Source organism: Salvelinus sp. IW2-2015, unplaced genomic scaffold (genome assembly GCF_002910315.2).
Source record: "Salvelinus sp. IW2-2015 unplaced genomic scaffold, ASM291031v2 Un_scaffold2575, whole genome shotgun sequence".
Lineage (NCBI taxonomy): Eukaryota > Metazoa > Chordata > Actinopteri > Salmoniformes > Salmonidae > Salvelinus > Salvelinus sp. IW2-2015.
Genome location: NW_019943885.1, coordinates 57,068 through 73,118, shown reverse-complemented (window position 1 = coordinate 73,118; position 16,051 = coordinate 57,068). Strand labels below are relative to the sequence as shown.

General features: G+C 46.8%; 1 protein-coding gene, 1 long non-coding RNA gene and 1 pseudogene across 2 annotated transcripts in view; 2 read left to right on the top strand and 1 right to left on the bottom strand.

The window, feature by feature from the left end:
• LOC112074309 (trichohyalin-like) overlaps positions 1–12,606 on the top strand; it is a 21,710-nt gene extending 9,104 nt beyond the window's left edge. The window contains exons 2-4 of the mRNA XM_024141503.2: positions 12,024–12,127; positions 12,304–12,424; positions 12,514–12,606. Coding sequence (XP_023997271.1) covers positions 12,024–12,089 — 66 coding nt within the window. The 3' untranslated portion in view covers positions 12,090–12,127; positions 12,304–12,424; positions 12,514–12,606. The remainder of the gene's footprint in view (positions 1–12,023; positions 12,128–12,303; positions 12,425–12,513) is intronic.
• LOC139025375 (uncharacterized) overlaps positions 11,063–16,051 on the bottom strand; it is a 5,902-nt gene continuing 913 nt past the window's right edge. The window contains exon 2 of the long non-coding RNA XR_011476950.1: positions 11,063–11,396. This is a non-coding gene — a long non-coding RNA (uncharacterized lncRNA). The remainder of the gene's footprint in view (positions 11,397–16,051) is intronic.
• Positions 12,291–16,051, top strand: part of LOC139025374 (chloride intracellular channel protein 4-like) — a 4,542-nt pseudogene continuing 781 nt past the window's right edge.

The window sequence follows — 16,051 nt, the reverse complement described above, 5'->3', positions numbered from 1 at the left end:
CATTGTTCTCTGTGTATTTGGCATCTCCACTTGTGGCAGGATATAGTTTAGCATGTGTTTAAAGTCAAGTGTAGCTTCTATTCAGGTAACAGCTACAAGATGTATCTGTCCACATGTCACAACAATACAGAGGCGCAGACCCGCAGAGGGAGCAATGACTGGAACAAGAAGGCGGCCCCAGAGGAGGCGCAGACCCGCAGAGGGAGCAACGACTGGAACAAGAAAGCGGCCCCAGAGGAGGTGCAGACCTGCAGAAGGAGCGATGACTGGATCAAGAAGGCCCCAGAGGAGGCACAGACCCCCGAGAGGAGGGAGGACTGGATTAAGAAGTTGTCTCCAGAGGAGGCGCAGACCCGCAGAAGGAGCGACGACTGGATCAAGAAGGAGGCCCCAGAGGAGGCGCACACCCCTGGGTGGAGGGAGGACTGGATTAAGAAGTTGTCCCCAGAGGAGGCGCAGACCCCTGAGTGGAAGGAGGACGGGATTAAGAAGTTGTCCCCAGAGGAAGCGCAGACCCCCGAGAAGAGGGAGGACTGGATAAAGGAGCTGAAGTCGGTGCTCAAAGAGGAGGTACTTTCCCCGAAGAGGAGAGAGGAGCAGGTGAAGAAAAAGAAGAAGAAGGTGGTGGTCATGGACGAGGTGCCCACGTTTATGCACCAGAGGACAGAGGTGAAGATAGAGGTGAAGAAAGAGAAGGAGGCGCAGGAGGAGGAGAAGACGCCAAAGAAGTCTGTGAGGCTGCAGAGCCCAACTCCTCACGGGGAAGACAGCGACAGTCCGGACCCCCAGGAGTACGAGATCTCCCTCTATGTCAAGGTACAGTAGCACCAAGGGTTAATTATGGGTTGCAGATAGACATGTGATGAATAAAGCTGACACAATTCCCTTTTTTAGACGACAGGCAATCACATGTGTTCTATCTACAATAGAACTGTGTAGTGCACAGTGTATTTATATCTGAAAGTTCTGTTATGTTGCATCTTCCTGAACAGACCCCAGTGCTTCCTGGTCCTGTAGAGCTACAGGCTGTATCGATCAGCTGATTACCTGAATCAGGTGTGTTACCCTGCACATCCTGTGGGTGCTCAGGACCAGGACTGAAGAACACTGAGGGGTGTGGTCTAAGATGTACAGATCTCTCTGCCATTGTCTCCGTGTATTGGCAACTCCACTTGTGGCAGGATATAGTTTAGCATGTGTTTAAAGTCAAGTGTAGCTTCTATTCAGGTAACAGCTACAAGATGTATCTGTCCACATGTCACAACAATACAGACCCACCCCTTCTCTTCCTTCTTTCTCTCTCTCTATCTGCCTCCCTCTCTCATCTGGTAATCAAATCAGTGTTTCGGAATCCTCGAGAATTATCTACTTAGCTCGTAATGGAACTTTCCTGTCATCCTGTTCTATAGATTACACATGGGGCTACATGTAGCGTGCTAGCTAGCATCATAGGAAAACCCATGCCAGCCACRAGCCCTAGCCCACCTTTTAGCTTATCTTAGCTACTTAGTGGCTAATTATATTAGTGTCTGGTCTCTGGTCATGTTCAGTTGGTCATAAAGGCTAGCTCAGACACTGTCCGGTCAAAGCCCCAGACATTGTTCTGTTGTTGTGGCCTATTCTCCTCTGGCTGGTTTAAAGCAATGCGATTTGACAACTTGAAATGGCCGCCTGTCGGGAGTCGTTGAGAGGGAGAGGCCGTTGTGGTTATCATTAGCCTACTTTCTGTGGCCTGTTCTTCTTTACCACCGAGTGTAGCGACATGGCAACATACAATGACACTGGCTTCGCTTCAGATCTGGGCCTGGAAAATATACTGTTGAGTASTTAGCAGGTAACTTAATTTACATCATAATAAAGACACTGTTTGGCCCTGCAGGTCAGAGGTGGTGTAGTAAGGAAAGAAGAGGGTCTGTGTGTCTGGCCAGTAAAGTATTAGCCTGCTGGYCTTTATTCAAAAACACACCGCCATTTTGAAAATCGGTTGCTAAGGGAACATCAAGCATACTTACGGTTTGGGTGTGAGGCATGWTGTGTAATATTGTTATGATTGCATGTGAGGTGTTTTGTTGGGGTTGTGTGTGATTGTGTTGGCATGTGGGAGTCATGTCGCTGGGTTGCCTGTGATCCCACTGTGATCTCCTTATCTCATCCCATTAAGAGAGTGATATCCTACTGTAATTCTACCCCTCTTTAGCTGATTGCACACACACACACGCACAGACGCACACACGCACAGACGCACACAGTTCCACGGAGACACATACACAGACACACACACAGTCTTGCCGGCCCCATTGTCCCATGCGTGTGTGTGTGAGAGGGGTATTCTAGTAGTGTTCTGGTGCAAAATGGCTGCCGTAGCATCACCTGTGGCCCACTATCAATGTAAAGTGCTTTGAGAACTAGGTGGAGAGCACTACATTGAGGCACTACATCATTACGCTCCATTCTAGCCGCGACTGTATTGCTTTGAGCCATGCATTTCTGGTCAGAAGTCTATAAAAAACCTGTATTAAAAAGTTACCTGACATGGTACCTCCTTTGGCTCAATTGGTTGGAGTGTGGCTCTCTATAGCAACCCCAGGGTTGTGGATTTGACTCCACACTGTGCTACATAATATGTTGTCTAACCGTCAGTCGCCTAGATAAAACTCATGCTAAAAATGGTCATATTGTTATGGCGTTGTAGGTCTGGAGGGCTGCATGCCATGGGCCCAGGACGTGACCAACACAACAAAGGCACATTCCAGTGTTTGATGAAGGTGCCCTGGCGCCCAGCTGAAGGATTAAGCCTGGAGGAAAATGTCCTAATATCCTGGCCTATTCTCCCGGGCGCCTGCTCACATAATACAATAGACGCCTTTGTCTTGCTCTTGGTGTTGAGAGCAACTGTAGGTATGCCATGCTGTAGGTATGCTCCATGGCCAAGGTCAGGGAGGGCAGGAGGCAGGAGCAAGCTCCAACTGTGGCTTTCACCGGAGTTAGAGACTCAAGGAAAACATGGAGGAAATTATTTTTGCATTCTCTCTCTCCCTCCTCTCTCTCCTCTATCTCTCTTCTCTCTCTCTCTCTCTCTCTCTCTCTCTCTCTCTCTCTCTCTCCTCTCTCTCTCTCTCTCTCTCTCTCCTCTCTCTCTCTCTCTCTCTCTCTTCTTCCTCTCTCTCCCTCCCCCCACTCTCTCTCTTTCTCTCTCTCCCACTTCTCCCCCTCTCTCTCTCTCTCTATCTCTATCTCTCTCTTTCTCTCTCCCTTCTCTCCTTCTCGCCCTCTCTCTCCCCTTCTCTCTCTCTTCTCTCTCTCTCTCTCTCTATTCTCTCTGACAATAAGCTATTTCAGGCCTGCTGGTATGGAGCTGACTGGGTGTCTGGGGACAAGAGGGGGTGACAGGGCCCACTCTGCCACCACACATGCAGATATTTGCTTTATTGGTCCGCTGTTGTTGTCATTATGGTAACAAAGTCACACAGCACACTTGAATGGTCACCTATTGCCATGAGCTTTGGGTCAGAGTTGAAGTGTGATGAGTCGGAGTTGGTGGGTTGTAATGATCTCAGTAGAAATATACATGATCAAACAATCCTCTTTATGTTGTTGACAACTTTCTACCCAATGAGGTACTTCTATGATATGCATGCACAGTTTGGTTGGTTGCCTACGAGGAGTACGCTTTCAGTGTGTGCATCAATGTGTGTGTGTGTTGTGTGTGTGTGTGTTGTGTGTGTGTGTGTGTGTGTGGTGTGTGTGTGTGTTGTGTGTGTGTGTGTTGTGTTGTTGTGTGTGTGTGTGTGTGTGTGTGTGTGTGTTGTGTGTGGTGTGTGTGTGTGTGTGTGTGTGTGTGTGTGTGTGTGGTGTGGTGTGTGTGTGTGCGTTGTGCGTGTATGAGAAACACATTGCCCTTTTCCATCAGGGCAGAACAGGCCTGAGGATTCCATCAACTCCCACACACTGACCCCAGAACAGACCTCACACTGTTCCGCCAGCCACACTGACACCATACCCACAGACTCTGGGTCAGTCAGTTGGGGCCTATTGTGTCTGTTGTTTGAGGATTGATAAAAACGTATCCTGGTGCACCAAAAGAGGCTGAGTTTCTGCATTGTAGGTTATTAGGGCAGTGAATGAGATACTTTTACTGGAATCATAAACTGAAACTTTTGCATCAGGAAGAACTATTGTAGAGGGCACATGGACCTGATTACGTATCTAAACAAGTTTGCACGCTGTTCTCTGTTTGGCATGGGCTATTATTAATTCATTGCGTCAGTACCTGGAGCTGAATCAACACATCAAAACTACAATCTATCAAAAGTAAACGAAAGACGCCACACCAGACAAGAAAACACCCAAACAGTGTGTCTATTATGCTAGCTGTGTGTGGCTAACAAAGAGGGAGTGTGCTGTGCAAAACGTCTCACTGTCCTGCTCTGCATATCTAAACCCACCTCCCCTTGATCTTACCACCCCAATCATGGACACCCACAGCTACAGAACCCTCAGACCCCGGTCCAGTCTCAGTCAGCCCAGACAGAGACAGTAACTTTCACGAGTTTTGCTGACAGAACCTGACTGATTGGAGGCAGATTGATTTAAGGATCGGGTTGTGTCTTTGGACCTCTAGGTTATGAGTCCATAAACGTATACCTGACTTGTGTTGCACCATGGCCCTGGTTTGACATAGCAGCCAAAAAGCTGGGGTTCCCAACTATCGAGCTGTTTGTCAAAGTAAAGTTGAGCTTGAAGTATGGATGAATTTGATGCTGCTGGTGCTGTTGTTGTTGCTGGTGGGTGGTGGCTGTTGTTGTTGCTGTTGTTGTTGCTGTTGGTTGTTGCTGTGGTGGTGCTGTTGTTGTTGCTGTTGTTGTTGCTGTGTTGGTGGTGGTGGTGCTGTTTGTTGTTGCTGTTGTTGTTGCTGTTGTTGGTGGTGGTGTTGTGCTGTTGTTGTTGCTGTTGTTGTTGCTGTTGTGGTGTGTGTGCTGTTGTTGTTGCTGTTTTGTGCTGTTGTTGGTGGTGGTGGTCTGTGTTGTTGCTGTGTTGTGGTGTGGTTGCTGTTGTTGTTGCTGTTGTGGTTGCTGTTGTTGTTGCTGGTGTGGTGCTGTTGTTGTTGCTGTTGCTGTTGTTGCTGTTTGTGTTGCTGCTGCTGCTTGGGCTGCTGCTGCTGGTGCTGCTGGTGTGGTACTGTTGTTGCTGGCTGTGGTGGTACTTTGTCTTTGCTGGTGGTGGTGGTGGTGGTACTGTTGTTGCTGCTTCTGGTGGTGGTACTGTTGTTGCTGCTGGTTGGTGGTACTGTTGTTGTTGTTGTTGCTGCTGGTGGTGGTACTGTTGTTGTTGTTGTTGCTGCTTGTGGTGGTACTGGTTGTTGCTGCTGGTGGTGTTACTGTTGTTGTTGCTGCTGTTGGTTGCTGTTGTTGTTGCTGCTGTTGGTGGTACTGTTGTTGTTTGCTGCTGGTCGTGGGTACTGTTGTTGTTGCTGCTGGTAGTGGTACTGTTGTGTTGCCTGCTGCTGGTGGTACTTGTTGTTGCTGTGCTCTGGTTGTGGTGGTACTGTTGTTGCTGCGCTGGGTTTCTGTGTTACTGTGGTGTATGTTGTTGCTGCTGCTCGTGTGGTACGTGTTACTGGGCTGGTGTGGTACGTTGTTGCTGTGCTGGTGGTGTACTGTGTTGCTGCTGTGCGCTGTGGTGTACTGTTGTTACTGGTGCTGGTAGTGGTACTGTTGTTGTTGCTGCTGGTGGTGGTACTGTTGTTACTGGTGCTGGTAGGTGTACTGTTGTTGCTGCTGCTGGTGGTGGACTGTTGGTATGCTGCTGTGTGGTACTGTTGTTTGTCGCTGGTGTGGTATGTTGTCTACTGGTGGTGGTACTGTTGTTGCTCTGCTGGGTGGTGGTACTGTTGTATGGTGCTGGTAGTGGTACTGTTGTTGCTGCTGCTGGTGTGTACTGTGTTGCTACTGCTGTGGTGGTACTGTTGTTGCTGCTGCTGCTGGTGGTGTACTGTTGTTACTGGTGCTGGTAGTGGTACTGTTGTTGTCTGCTGGTGGTAGTACTGTTGTTGCTGCTGCTGGTGGTGGGTTCGTTGTTGTTGCTGCTGTGGTGACTGTTGTTGCTGCTGTACTGGTGTGTTACTGTTTTCTGCTGCTGGTGGTGGTATTGTTGTTGCTGCTGCTGGTGCTTTGTTGCTGCTGCTGCTGGTGCTGTTGTTGCTGCTGCTGGTGCTGTTGTTGCTGCGTGCTGTGCTGTTTTGTTGCTGCTGCTGTGCTGTTGGTGCTTGCTGTCTTGTGTGCTGCTGCTTGGGCTGTTGTTTGCTGCTGTTGCTGGTGCTGTTGTTGCTGCTGCTGGTGTGTACTGTTGTTGCTGCTGTGGTGGTACTGTTGTGTTGCTGTGTTGGTGTACTGTTGTTGGCTGCTGGTATTACTGTTTGTGGTGCTGGTGGTGGACTGTTGTTGTTGCTGTTGGTGGTACTGTTTGTTGTTGCTGGTGGTAGGTACTGTTTGCTTGCTGGTGTACTGTTGTTGCTGCTGGTGGTGGTACTGTTGTTGTTGCTTGCTGGTGGTACTGTTGTTGCTGCTGCTGGTGGTGGTACTGTTTTGCTGGTGCTGGTAGTGGTACTGTTTGTTGCTGCTGGTGCTGTGGTGGTCTGTTGTTGCTGCTGCTGCTGGTGGTGGTGCTGTTGTTGCTGCTGGCTGCTGGTGCTGTTGTTGCTGCTGCTGCTGGTGCTGTTGTTGCGTGCTGGTGTACTGTTGTTGCTTGCTGCGTGCTTGCTGGTGGTGTTGTTGTGTTGCTGCTGGTGTGGTGTTGTTGTTGCTTGCTGGTGGGTGTGCTGTTGTTGTTGTTGCTGCTGGTGGTGTGTTGTTGTTGTGCTGGTGGTGGTGATGGTTGTTGTTGTTGCTCTGGTGGTGCTGTTGTTGTTGTGCTGTCGGTGGTCTGTTGTTGTTGCTGCTGCTGCTGGCTGTGCTGTTGTTGTGTTGTTGCTTGCTGGTGTGCTGCCTTGTTGCTGTGGTGGTGGTGCTGCTGTTGTTGTTGCTGCTGCTGCTGGTGGTGCTGCTGCTGGGTGTTGCTGTGGTGGCTTGTGCTCAGTTGATTCCGTTTGTCCAGCAGGTGCTGACGACTCCTCGCCTGTGCGCCGTACGCCGTATTCCGTCAAACGGCATCGCCACGCATCAAATACCTAAGGATAGATGATTTCTCTGCAAAGGTGTTGAATCTCGCGGATCCATTTTAGAGCACCAGTGCGGCATCAAAAGATCGGTCAGCGGGACATACCAGAGAGGATCAAGATATCAACGCTGTCGTTCACGTATGAAGGCAGAAAAAGGTGTTTTAGACAGCGACAGGGAAATAATACCAGGGGCGATTTGATAGGAGTGTGGGCAAGCTGCATCTATATAGTAGGCCTGTATGGTATTATGAACTGTGTGGTGACTATGAGTTGGAAAAACTCAACCATTCTGGTAGGTGGTCATCTACAAGTAGCTGGCGGAAACACGTGGAAATGGTGAGAGACAGCATCGAAAAAGGGCAAGCATGGCTACCCGTTCTGCCCCAAGCGCCTCAAAACGGTTCATGATCCTGCCTGGCTGAACGAAGATTCCATAACAATTTCCAAACATCCAACCACAGAAAATCGACCCTCAACAAAGGGTATGGATTCATTCCAGATTGAACCGGAACTCTACATTCTTCAAATTCAATCAATTGTTTCTATATCAAGATCAGCTAGGAGATATGAGCAGTAGCTTTTAAGACCCAATTTCGATGCCGACACGTAATGAAACGGATGCCATGTTTATGTGCTTACCCTGCACAGCGCGCCATATAAGAGCCTTGTAATAATGTGTGTTACCCGAGAATACCGGCGAACCTGCAGGACCTGGCCCGGGGACCCAAACCCTCCGTTCCGTCACATTTAAACGGGAGGGTGACAACAAGGTCGACGTCAAACGAAAACCATCAGCCAAGAGGTTCCATTGAAGAAAAAAAACTCACGCACAACACAAACAGGAGGGCTACCACCACCACTTCCTGGTCTATTGACTGTCAAAAATCCAAACGGAAACACACTTCCTGGATGTCAAAAGAAAAAGCTGAAACCATACCTGACTCGAATCTAGACCTAATACAATCTTTCGCAAAAAGAGGTTCACCCAAATTAGCAAACTAACACCCAGAATCAGGAAACACCACAGCAGAGAAAAAAAACTATAAGATGTGTTCTCCAAAATCTCTAGACTAAAGACACACATACAATCGAAGAAAACCCCCGCCAAAAATAACCCAACGACAAAAAAAGAGAAAAACATGGTAACAGCTTCGTAGTTCTAAGTGGTTGTGTGAATTATGATTAAATGCGGACCATGACCATGGTATGATGTACTGCGTTCGAAAAAACCACAAATATAATGTAGCTGATGTGTTTGTACTGGGTAGCCTTTGTGTCTCTGACCTGTAGAAATCTACAAATGTTTCTTGTCGTGTGCATCTCTGATCTAGTCTGAGGTATCCACATCCCGAACAAAAGTATAACAGTAGTGTCGTAGTATGGAGGACAGAAAACGAACGGAGGGACGATGTAGGCCTGGAGAAGGCACCATGTTGAAGTCTCTAGAGAGACAGGACTGAGCAAGCCAAAATGAAACTTCCTGAAGACCCCCGCTGCGGAGGACGATTGATGAGCCAAACAGAAGAAGACCAACTCAGGAACAGACCACCACTGCTTCTGGATGGACCTGACCTCACACTGGCAGACTGCAACCTGACTGCACCAAAACTGACTACACTTATAAAGGTACATACCAACTACCTGCTGGCCCAGACTACACAATTATAAAGTACGCCCGCCCAGCACTCACACAAATTATAAAGGTACTAGATCCAACAAGACTACCAACACCTCTCCAGATACAATATAAAGTACTGCTGCCCAACCTACACATATACAAGGTACTGCGCCCAGAGCTAACATTATAAAGGTACTGCTGCCCAGACTACACATTATAAAGGTACTGCTGCCCAGACTACACACATTACATATTATGGGGCGGCAGGGTAGCCTAGTGGTTAGAGTGTTGGACTAGTAACCGAAAGGTTGCAAGTTCAAATCCCCGAGCTGACAAGGTACAAATCTGTCGTTCTGCCCCTGAACAGGCAGTTAACCCACTGTTCCTAGGCCGTCATTGAAAATAAGAATTTGTTCTTAACTGACTTGCCTAGTTAAATAAAGGTAAAATAAAAAAAATAAAGGTACTGCCGCCAAGACTACACATTATAAAGGTACTAATACCAATAATACCCACCTTGCTGCCTAGACTACACATTATAAAGGAACTACTTTAATGACTAATATCCTCTAAATTCTCACATCAACACTGACCTCTATCACTGATCCATATGAGTTGTGATTTGTTTCTCTCAAAGTGATTCCCATGTTTAGGCTACTTCCTGGTCTGTTTCATGACATCACCTGTGTCTTGGTCCTGTCCCAGGTGGTGGCCAGGAAGTACCGTGGCTTTGAGATCCCGGCGGAGATGGTGGGGGTGTGGCGCTATCTGAACCACGCCTACAAGAGGGAAGAGTTTACTAACACCTGTCCTGTTGAGCACGAAATCGAATTTGCCTACATAGATGTGGCCAAACGAATCAAATAGCGAGAGGGGGAGGAGGGAGAGACTGAGAAGGCCCAATCCCAAATTGTATGTGTGTGTGCGTGTGTGTGTCTTTGTGCACTCACAGGTTGGGTTGCGCGGCACTCATATGTAGTGTCATGCCTGCTGTGAATGAAAGACCACTAGACAGAGAGGTCTGCATCCATTTCACATCCAGTCCTTTTGGCCAAAGCCCTCTGCGGTGCACTATAATACAGGTATATGGTGTCATTGAAGACGCAGACACTGTTAGAAACCTAGAGTACGAACACTAACAGCGTATAGTACTARCTACTAATACTGCAACATTGTAAAACTATCCTAAAGCAGCCATAAGCATTCATTAGAGTGTTATAACCTCTGTGTCTTAGAGGTATAGCAGAGCACAGGTAGACATGCCATACTTATATGAATATGCAACACTTTGGCCTTGACCACAGTATTAACCTATATCTAAAAAATTAACATACATATACTTTATAAATTCACTTTTCATTAGTTTCTCCCCCGTCTTATTTTGGCTATCTATGGGTGAATAATAATCAATAGTAAAAACCTTTTTGATGTCAAGGTCTGACTTTTCTATTTGTACGTTTTGTAAAAGCAAATCTGCTTTAATACCATTTATATCGAATTCTATTGACCATAACATGATTGTGGGTGGGGCTTTCTGTTGAGAAGCTCACCTGTTTGGGCCTTCCTGAACATGCAGGTTGAATCGGAAGCCATTTTGATTGTGGCGGAAGTGTGTACTGTATCTCTCTATGCACCAAACAAATACTGACACAACCCTGTGTACTCGCCTTATAATCCTCACCAGAGGAGACTTTATTAAACTGATTTCAGAACAGTGATTWGTCTTTGATATTTTTGTCACCTTGCTTTGTGTCTCTTTTGATGTATGACAACTTCTGACAGACTTTTGAATATGGGGTGAACTTTCCCTTTAAACCTCAACCCAGTCACCCACAGTCACCAAGGCAACGGTACAACTGACTCTTCTGTGGAACCCGAAACTTAAAAGCCCTATTATCAACTAGCGTAGTTTACAGTGCRACCATGGGTTACCATGGGGACATCCTCTCCAGGAATTCTAGAGTTTTGCAAGAAGTGTGTAAATCTCTTCTGTAAATCTCTACCACCAATGTAAGCAGTCCAGTAACATTACATTATACAACCAATGTGTACAGAACGTTTAAGACAATAGTCTCTGTGCTTTGCGATGATGCCTCGAACCCTTTCAAATGATCTTGTGAGCCCCTCAAAAAACAGCAATACATCTGCCSTCAACCTCATCTTTAGCAGCCAACTGGACACAGTTTCAGTCATTTTGGTAATTTTGGACATATTGGTCATTCCATAATGAACAACTGAGCGAGAGAGAGGGAGATCTGTAGAAAAATAAACGTGTCTTTATTGTCCTATAGTTTTATCATGCTTGGGTCATCTTTATTAGAGATCACACACAGCGTTTTCTCTACTATAAACGGTTAACAGACTTTCGTGCACATAGGCACAAGTACACACGTCGATGATGGGGCAACCTGATTGGTCAGTACTGTTATTCATGAGCCAATGAAAAGGTCAGTGGTGGCGCCGGGCCTCTGATGCCTCGCCGCATTGGTTGCCTAGTGCCTGGGTGTAGGGTGGGGGTAGGATGGGGGGAATGTTGGTTTGGAGGGTACCATGGATGTTTATAGGGGTGTTTGTCAGGGTCTGTGGAGGATCAGTTTTGGGAGCAGTACTTCCAGAAACACACTGTTGGAGAGAAAGAGAACGAGATTAGGAAGTTGAGCATTACTGTGTTGTTGCTGCTGGTGGTGCTGTTGTTGCTGCTGCCTGGTGGTGGTACTGTTGTTGCTGCTGGGGGTGGCACTGTTGTTGCTGGTGCTGGTAGTGGTACTGTTGTTGTTGCTGCTGGTGGTGCTGTTGTTGTTGCTGCTGGTGGTGCTGTTGTTGCTGCTGCTGGTGGTACTGTTGTTGTTGCTGCTGGTTGTGCTGTTGTTGCTGCTGCTGCTGGTTGTGCTGTTGTTGTTGCTGCTGCTGCTGGTTGTGCTGTTGTTGTTGCGGCTGCTGATGGTGGTGCTGATGGTGTGGTGGTGCTGTTGTTGTGCTGCTGATGTGTGGCTGCTGCTGTGGTCCTGTTGGTTGCTGCTGCTGGTGCTGGTGCTGCTGGGTGGTGCTAGTGTTGTTGATGATCTCTCAGGTTTGTTGAGGACCCTTGTGGCAAGAGATCGTCAGGGCCGATTCAACGTGTTGTGGTAGTGTGTTTTCCAGACAGGGAATAATGACCAGGGCATGTGATTGGGGCCGTTGTATGTACTGTATGTATTTGAACTGTGTGTGTATGAGTTGGACTGAACCTTTTGTGTGTCTCCTACTTAGGCTGGCAGTGATGGTGAGACATCGGGAACTGTCCGTTCTCCAGCGCCTCTTCATGCCTGTGGCTGAAGGGAGTTATCTTCACGACCACACAGTCGACTCAAAAGGTATGGATCATTCCATTGGCCGATACATCTATCAATCAATTAATTGTGTTCTATATCAAGATCAACTAGATTTGACATACTTTCTAAAGACATTCAGCCATTAATGCTGGATGATGTTTATGTGGGTTCCCTGACACAGGAGCCCTGTAAAGACCTTGTAATAATGTGTTACCCAGGAACGCGGCGACCTGCAGGACCTGGCCCGGGGACCAACCTCCGTTTGTCACATTTAACGGGAGGTGAAGGTCGACGTCAACAGATAGAAGAGTTCCTTGAGGAAAAACTCACGCCACCACGGTACACACCCACCACTTCCTGTCTATTGCTGTCAATAACGACACTTCCTGGATTCAACTGACCAATCCTGATGTCTGATATATTCTCAGGTACCCCAAGTTGGCGACTAAACACCCAGAGTCAAACACCGCAGGTATAGATGTGTTCTCCAAGTTCTTGCCTACATCAAGACCCCCGAAAGATACCACGCCGGTAAGGCTTGTGTTGTGTGTTGTGTTGTTTGTGTGTGCTTTGCAAGTTGTGTGTACTGCATCTGTGTACTGTGTGTTTGCGTGTTTACACTGTAGCCCCTTTGTCTCTGACTGTGATTACAATGTGTGTGTGTGTGTGTGTGGGGGGGGGGGGTATAGGCCTGGAGAAGCCCGTTGAAGTCTCTGAGGCGGCTGGATGAATTCCTGAGGACCCCCTGCCGGAAGAGATCGATGCCAACAGCACAGAAGACCCTCAGGAGTCCACACGCTGCTTCCTGGATGGACCTGACCTCACACTGGCAGACTGCAACCTCCTGCCCAAACTACAACATTATAAAGGTACTGCTGCCAAACTACACATTATAAGGTACTTCTGCACAGACTACACATTATAAGGTACTACTACCAATACTACCACCCTGCTGCCCAGACTACCATATAAAGGTACTGCGCCCAGACTACACATTATAAAGGTACTGCTGCCAGACTACACACTATAAAGGTACTACTACAATACTACCTACCCTGCTTCCCAAACTACACATTATAAAGTTACTGCTGCCCAGACTACAATTATAAAGGTACGCTGCCCAGACTACACATTATAAAGACTGCTGCCTAGACTACACATTATAAAGGTACTGCTCTCGACATACACATTATAAAGGTACTGCTGCCCAGAACTACACTTATAAAGGTACTGCTGCCCAGACTACACATTATAAAGGTACTACTACCCCGACTACACATTATAAAGGTACTGCTGCCCAGACTACACATTATAAAGGTACTGCTGCCCAGACTACACATTATAAGGGTACTGCTGCCCAGACTACACATTATAAAGGTACTGCTGCCCAGACTACACATTATAAAGGTACTGCTGCCCAGACTACACATTATAAAGGTACTGCTGCCCAGACTACACATTATAAAGGTCCTGCTGCCAGACTACAATTATAAAGGTACTGGCTTTCAGACTACACATTATAAGGTCCTGCTGCCCAGACTACACGTTATAAGGTACTACTACCCAGACTCACATTATAAACGTACTGCTGCCCAGACTACACATTATAAGGTCCTGCTGCCCAGACACATTATAAAGGTACTGCTGCCCAAGCTACACATTATAAAGGTCCTGCTGCCCAGACTACACGTTATAAAGGTACTACTACCCAGACTAAACATTATAACGTACTGCTGCCCAACTACACATTATAAAGGTACTGCTGCCAGCTACACGTTATAAAGGTACTGCTGCCCAGACTACACATTATAAAGGTACTGCTTCCCAGACAACACATTATAAAGGTCCTGCTGCCCAGACTACACGTTAAAGGTACTACTACCCAGACTACACATTATAAAAGGTACTGCTGCCCAGACTACACATTATAAAGGTACTACACCCGCACTACACATTATAAAGGTACTGCTGCCCAGACTACACATTATAAAGGTACTGCTGCCCAGACTACACATTATAAAGGTACTGCTGCCCAGACTACACATTATAAAGGTACTCGCTGCCCAGACTACACATTATAAAGGTACTGCTGCCCAGACTACACATTAAAAAGGTACTGCTGCCCAGACTACACATTATAAAGTCCTGCTGCCCAGACTACACATTATAAAGGTACTGCTTCTCAGACTACACATTATAAAGGTACTGCTGCCCAGACTACACGTTATAACGGTACTACTACCCATATACACATTATAACGTACTGCTTCCCAGACTACACATTATAAAGGTCCTGCTGCCCAGACTACACGTTATAAAGGTACTACTACCCAAACTACACATTATAAAGGAACTGCTGCCCAGACTACACATTATAAAGGTACTGGCTGCCAACTACACATTATAAGGTACTACTACGAATACTACCAGCCTGCTAACCAAACTAACATTATAAAGGTACTGCTGCCCAGACTACACATTATAAAGGTACTTGCTGCCCAGACTACACATTATAAAGGTACTACTACACTACCAGCCTGCTGCCCAAACTACACATTATAAAGGTACTGCTGCCCAGACTACAAATTATAAAGGTACTGCTGCCCAGACTACACATTATAAAGGTACTGCTTCCCAAACTACACATTATAAAGGACTGCTGCCCAGACTACACATTATAAAGGTACTGCTGCCCAGACTACACATTATAAAGGTACTGCTCCCAGACTACACATTATAATGTACTGCAGGCCAGACTACACATTATAAAGGTACTACTACCAATACTACCACCTGCTGCCCAGACTACCATTATAAAGGTACTGCTGCCCAGACTACACATTATAAAGGTACTACTACCATACTACCACTGCTGCCCAGACTACACATTATAAGGTACTGCTGCCCAGACTACACATTATAAAGGTATCGTACCAATACACACACCCCTGCTGCCAGACTACACATGATAAAGGTACTGCTGCCCAGACTACACATTATAAAGGTACCTGCCCCAGACTACACACTATAAAGGTACTGCTGCCCAGACTACACATTATAAAGGTACTGCTGCCCAGACTACCACATTATAAAGGTACTTGCTGCCCAAGACTACACATTATAAAGGTACTAGTACCAATACTACCACCCTGCTGCCCAGACTACCCATTATAAAGGTACTGCTGCCAAACTACACATTATAAAGGTACTGCTGCCCGGACTACACTTATAAGGTACTGCTTGCCCAGACTACACATTATAAAGGTACTGCTGCCCAGACTACACATATAAAGGACTAGTACCAATACTGACCTGCTGCCAGACTACACATTATAAAGGTACTGTTGCCCAGACTACACCATTATAAAGGTACTGCTGCCCAAACTACACATTATAAAGGTACTAGTACCAATACTACGACCTGCTGCTAGACTACACATTATAAAGGTACGTTGCCAGACTACACATTATAAAGTACTGTTGGCCAAACTACACATTTAAAGGAACTGCTACTTTCTACACCTGCTGCCAGACTACACATTATAAAGGTACTACTGCCCAGACTACACATTTATAAGGCACTGCTGCCCAATCTACACATTATAAAGGTACTGCTGCCCAAACTACACATTATAAAGGTACTAGTACCAATACTACCACCTGCTGCCCAGACCTCACATTATAAAGGAACTACTCTAATGACGTATATCCTCAAATTCTCACATCAACACTGACCTCTATCACTGATCCATTGATTTGTGATTTGTTTCTCTCAAAGTGATTCCCATGTATAGCTTACTTCCTGGTCTGTTTCATGACATACCTGTGTCTCGTCCTGTTCTAGGTGTGGCCAGGAAGTACCGTGGCTTTGAAACCGGTGGAGATGGTGGGGGTGTGGCGTTATCTGAACCACGCCTACAAGAGGGAAGAGTTTACTAACACCTGTCCTGTTGAGCGCGAAACTCC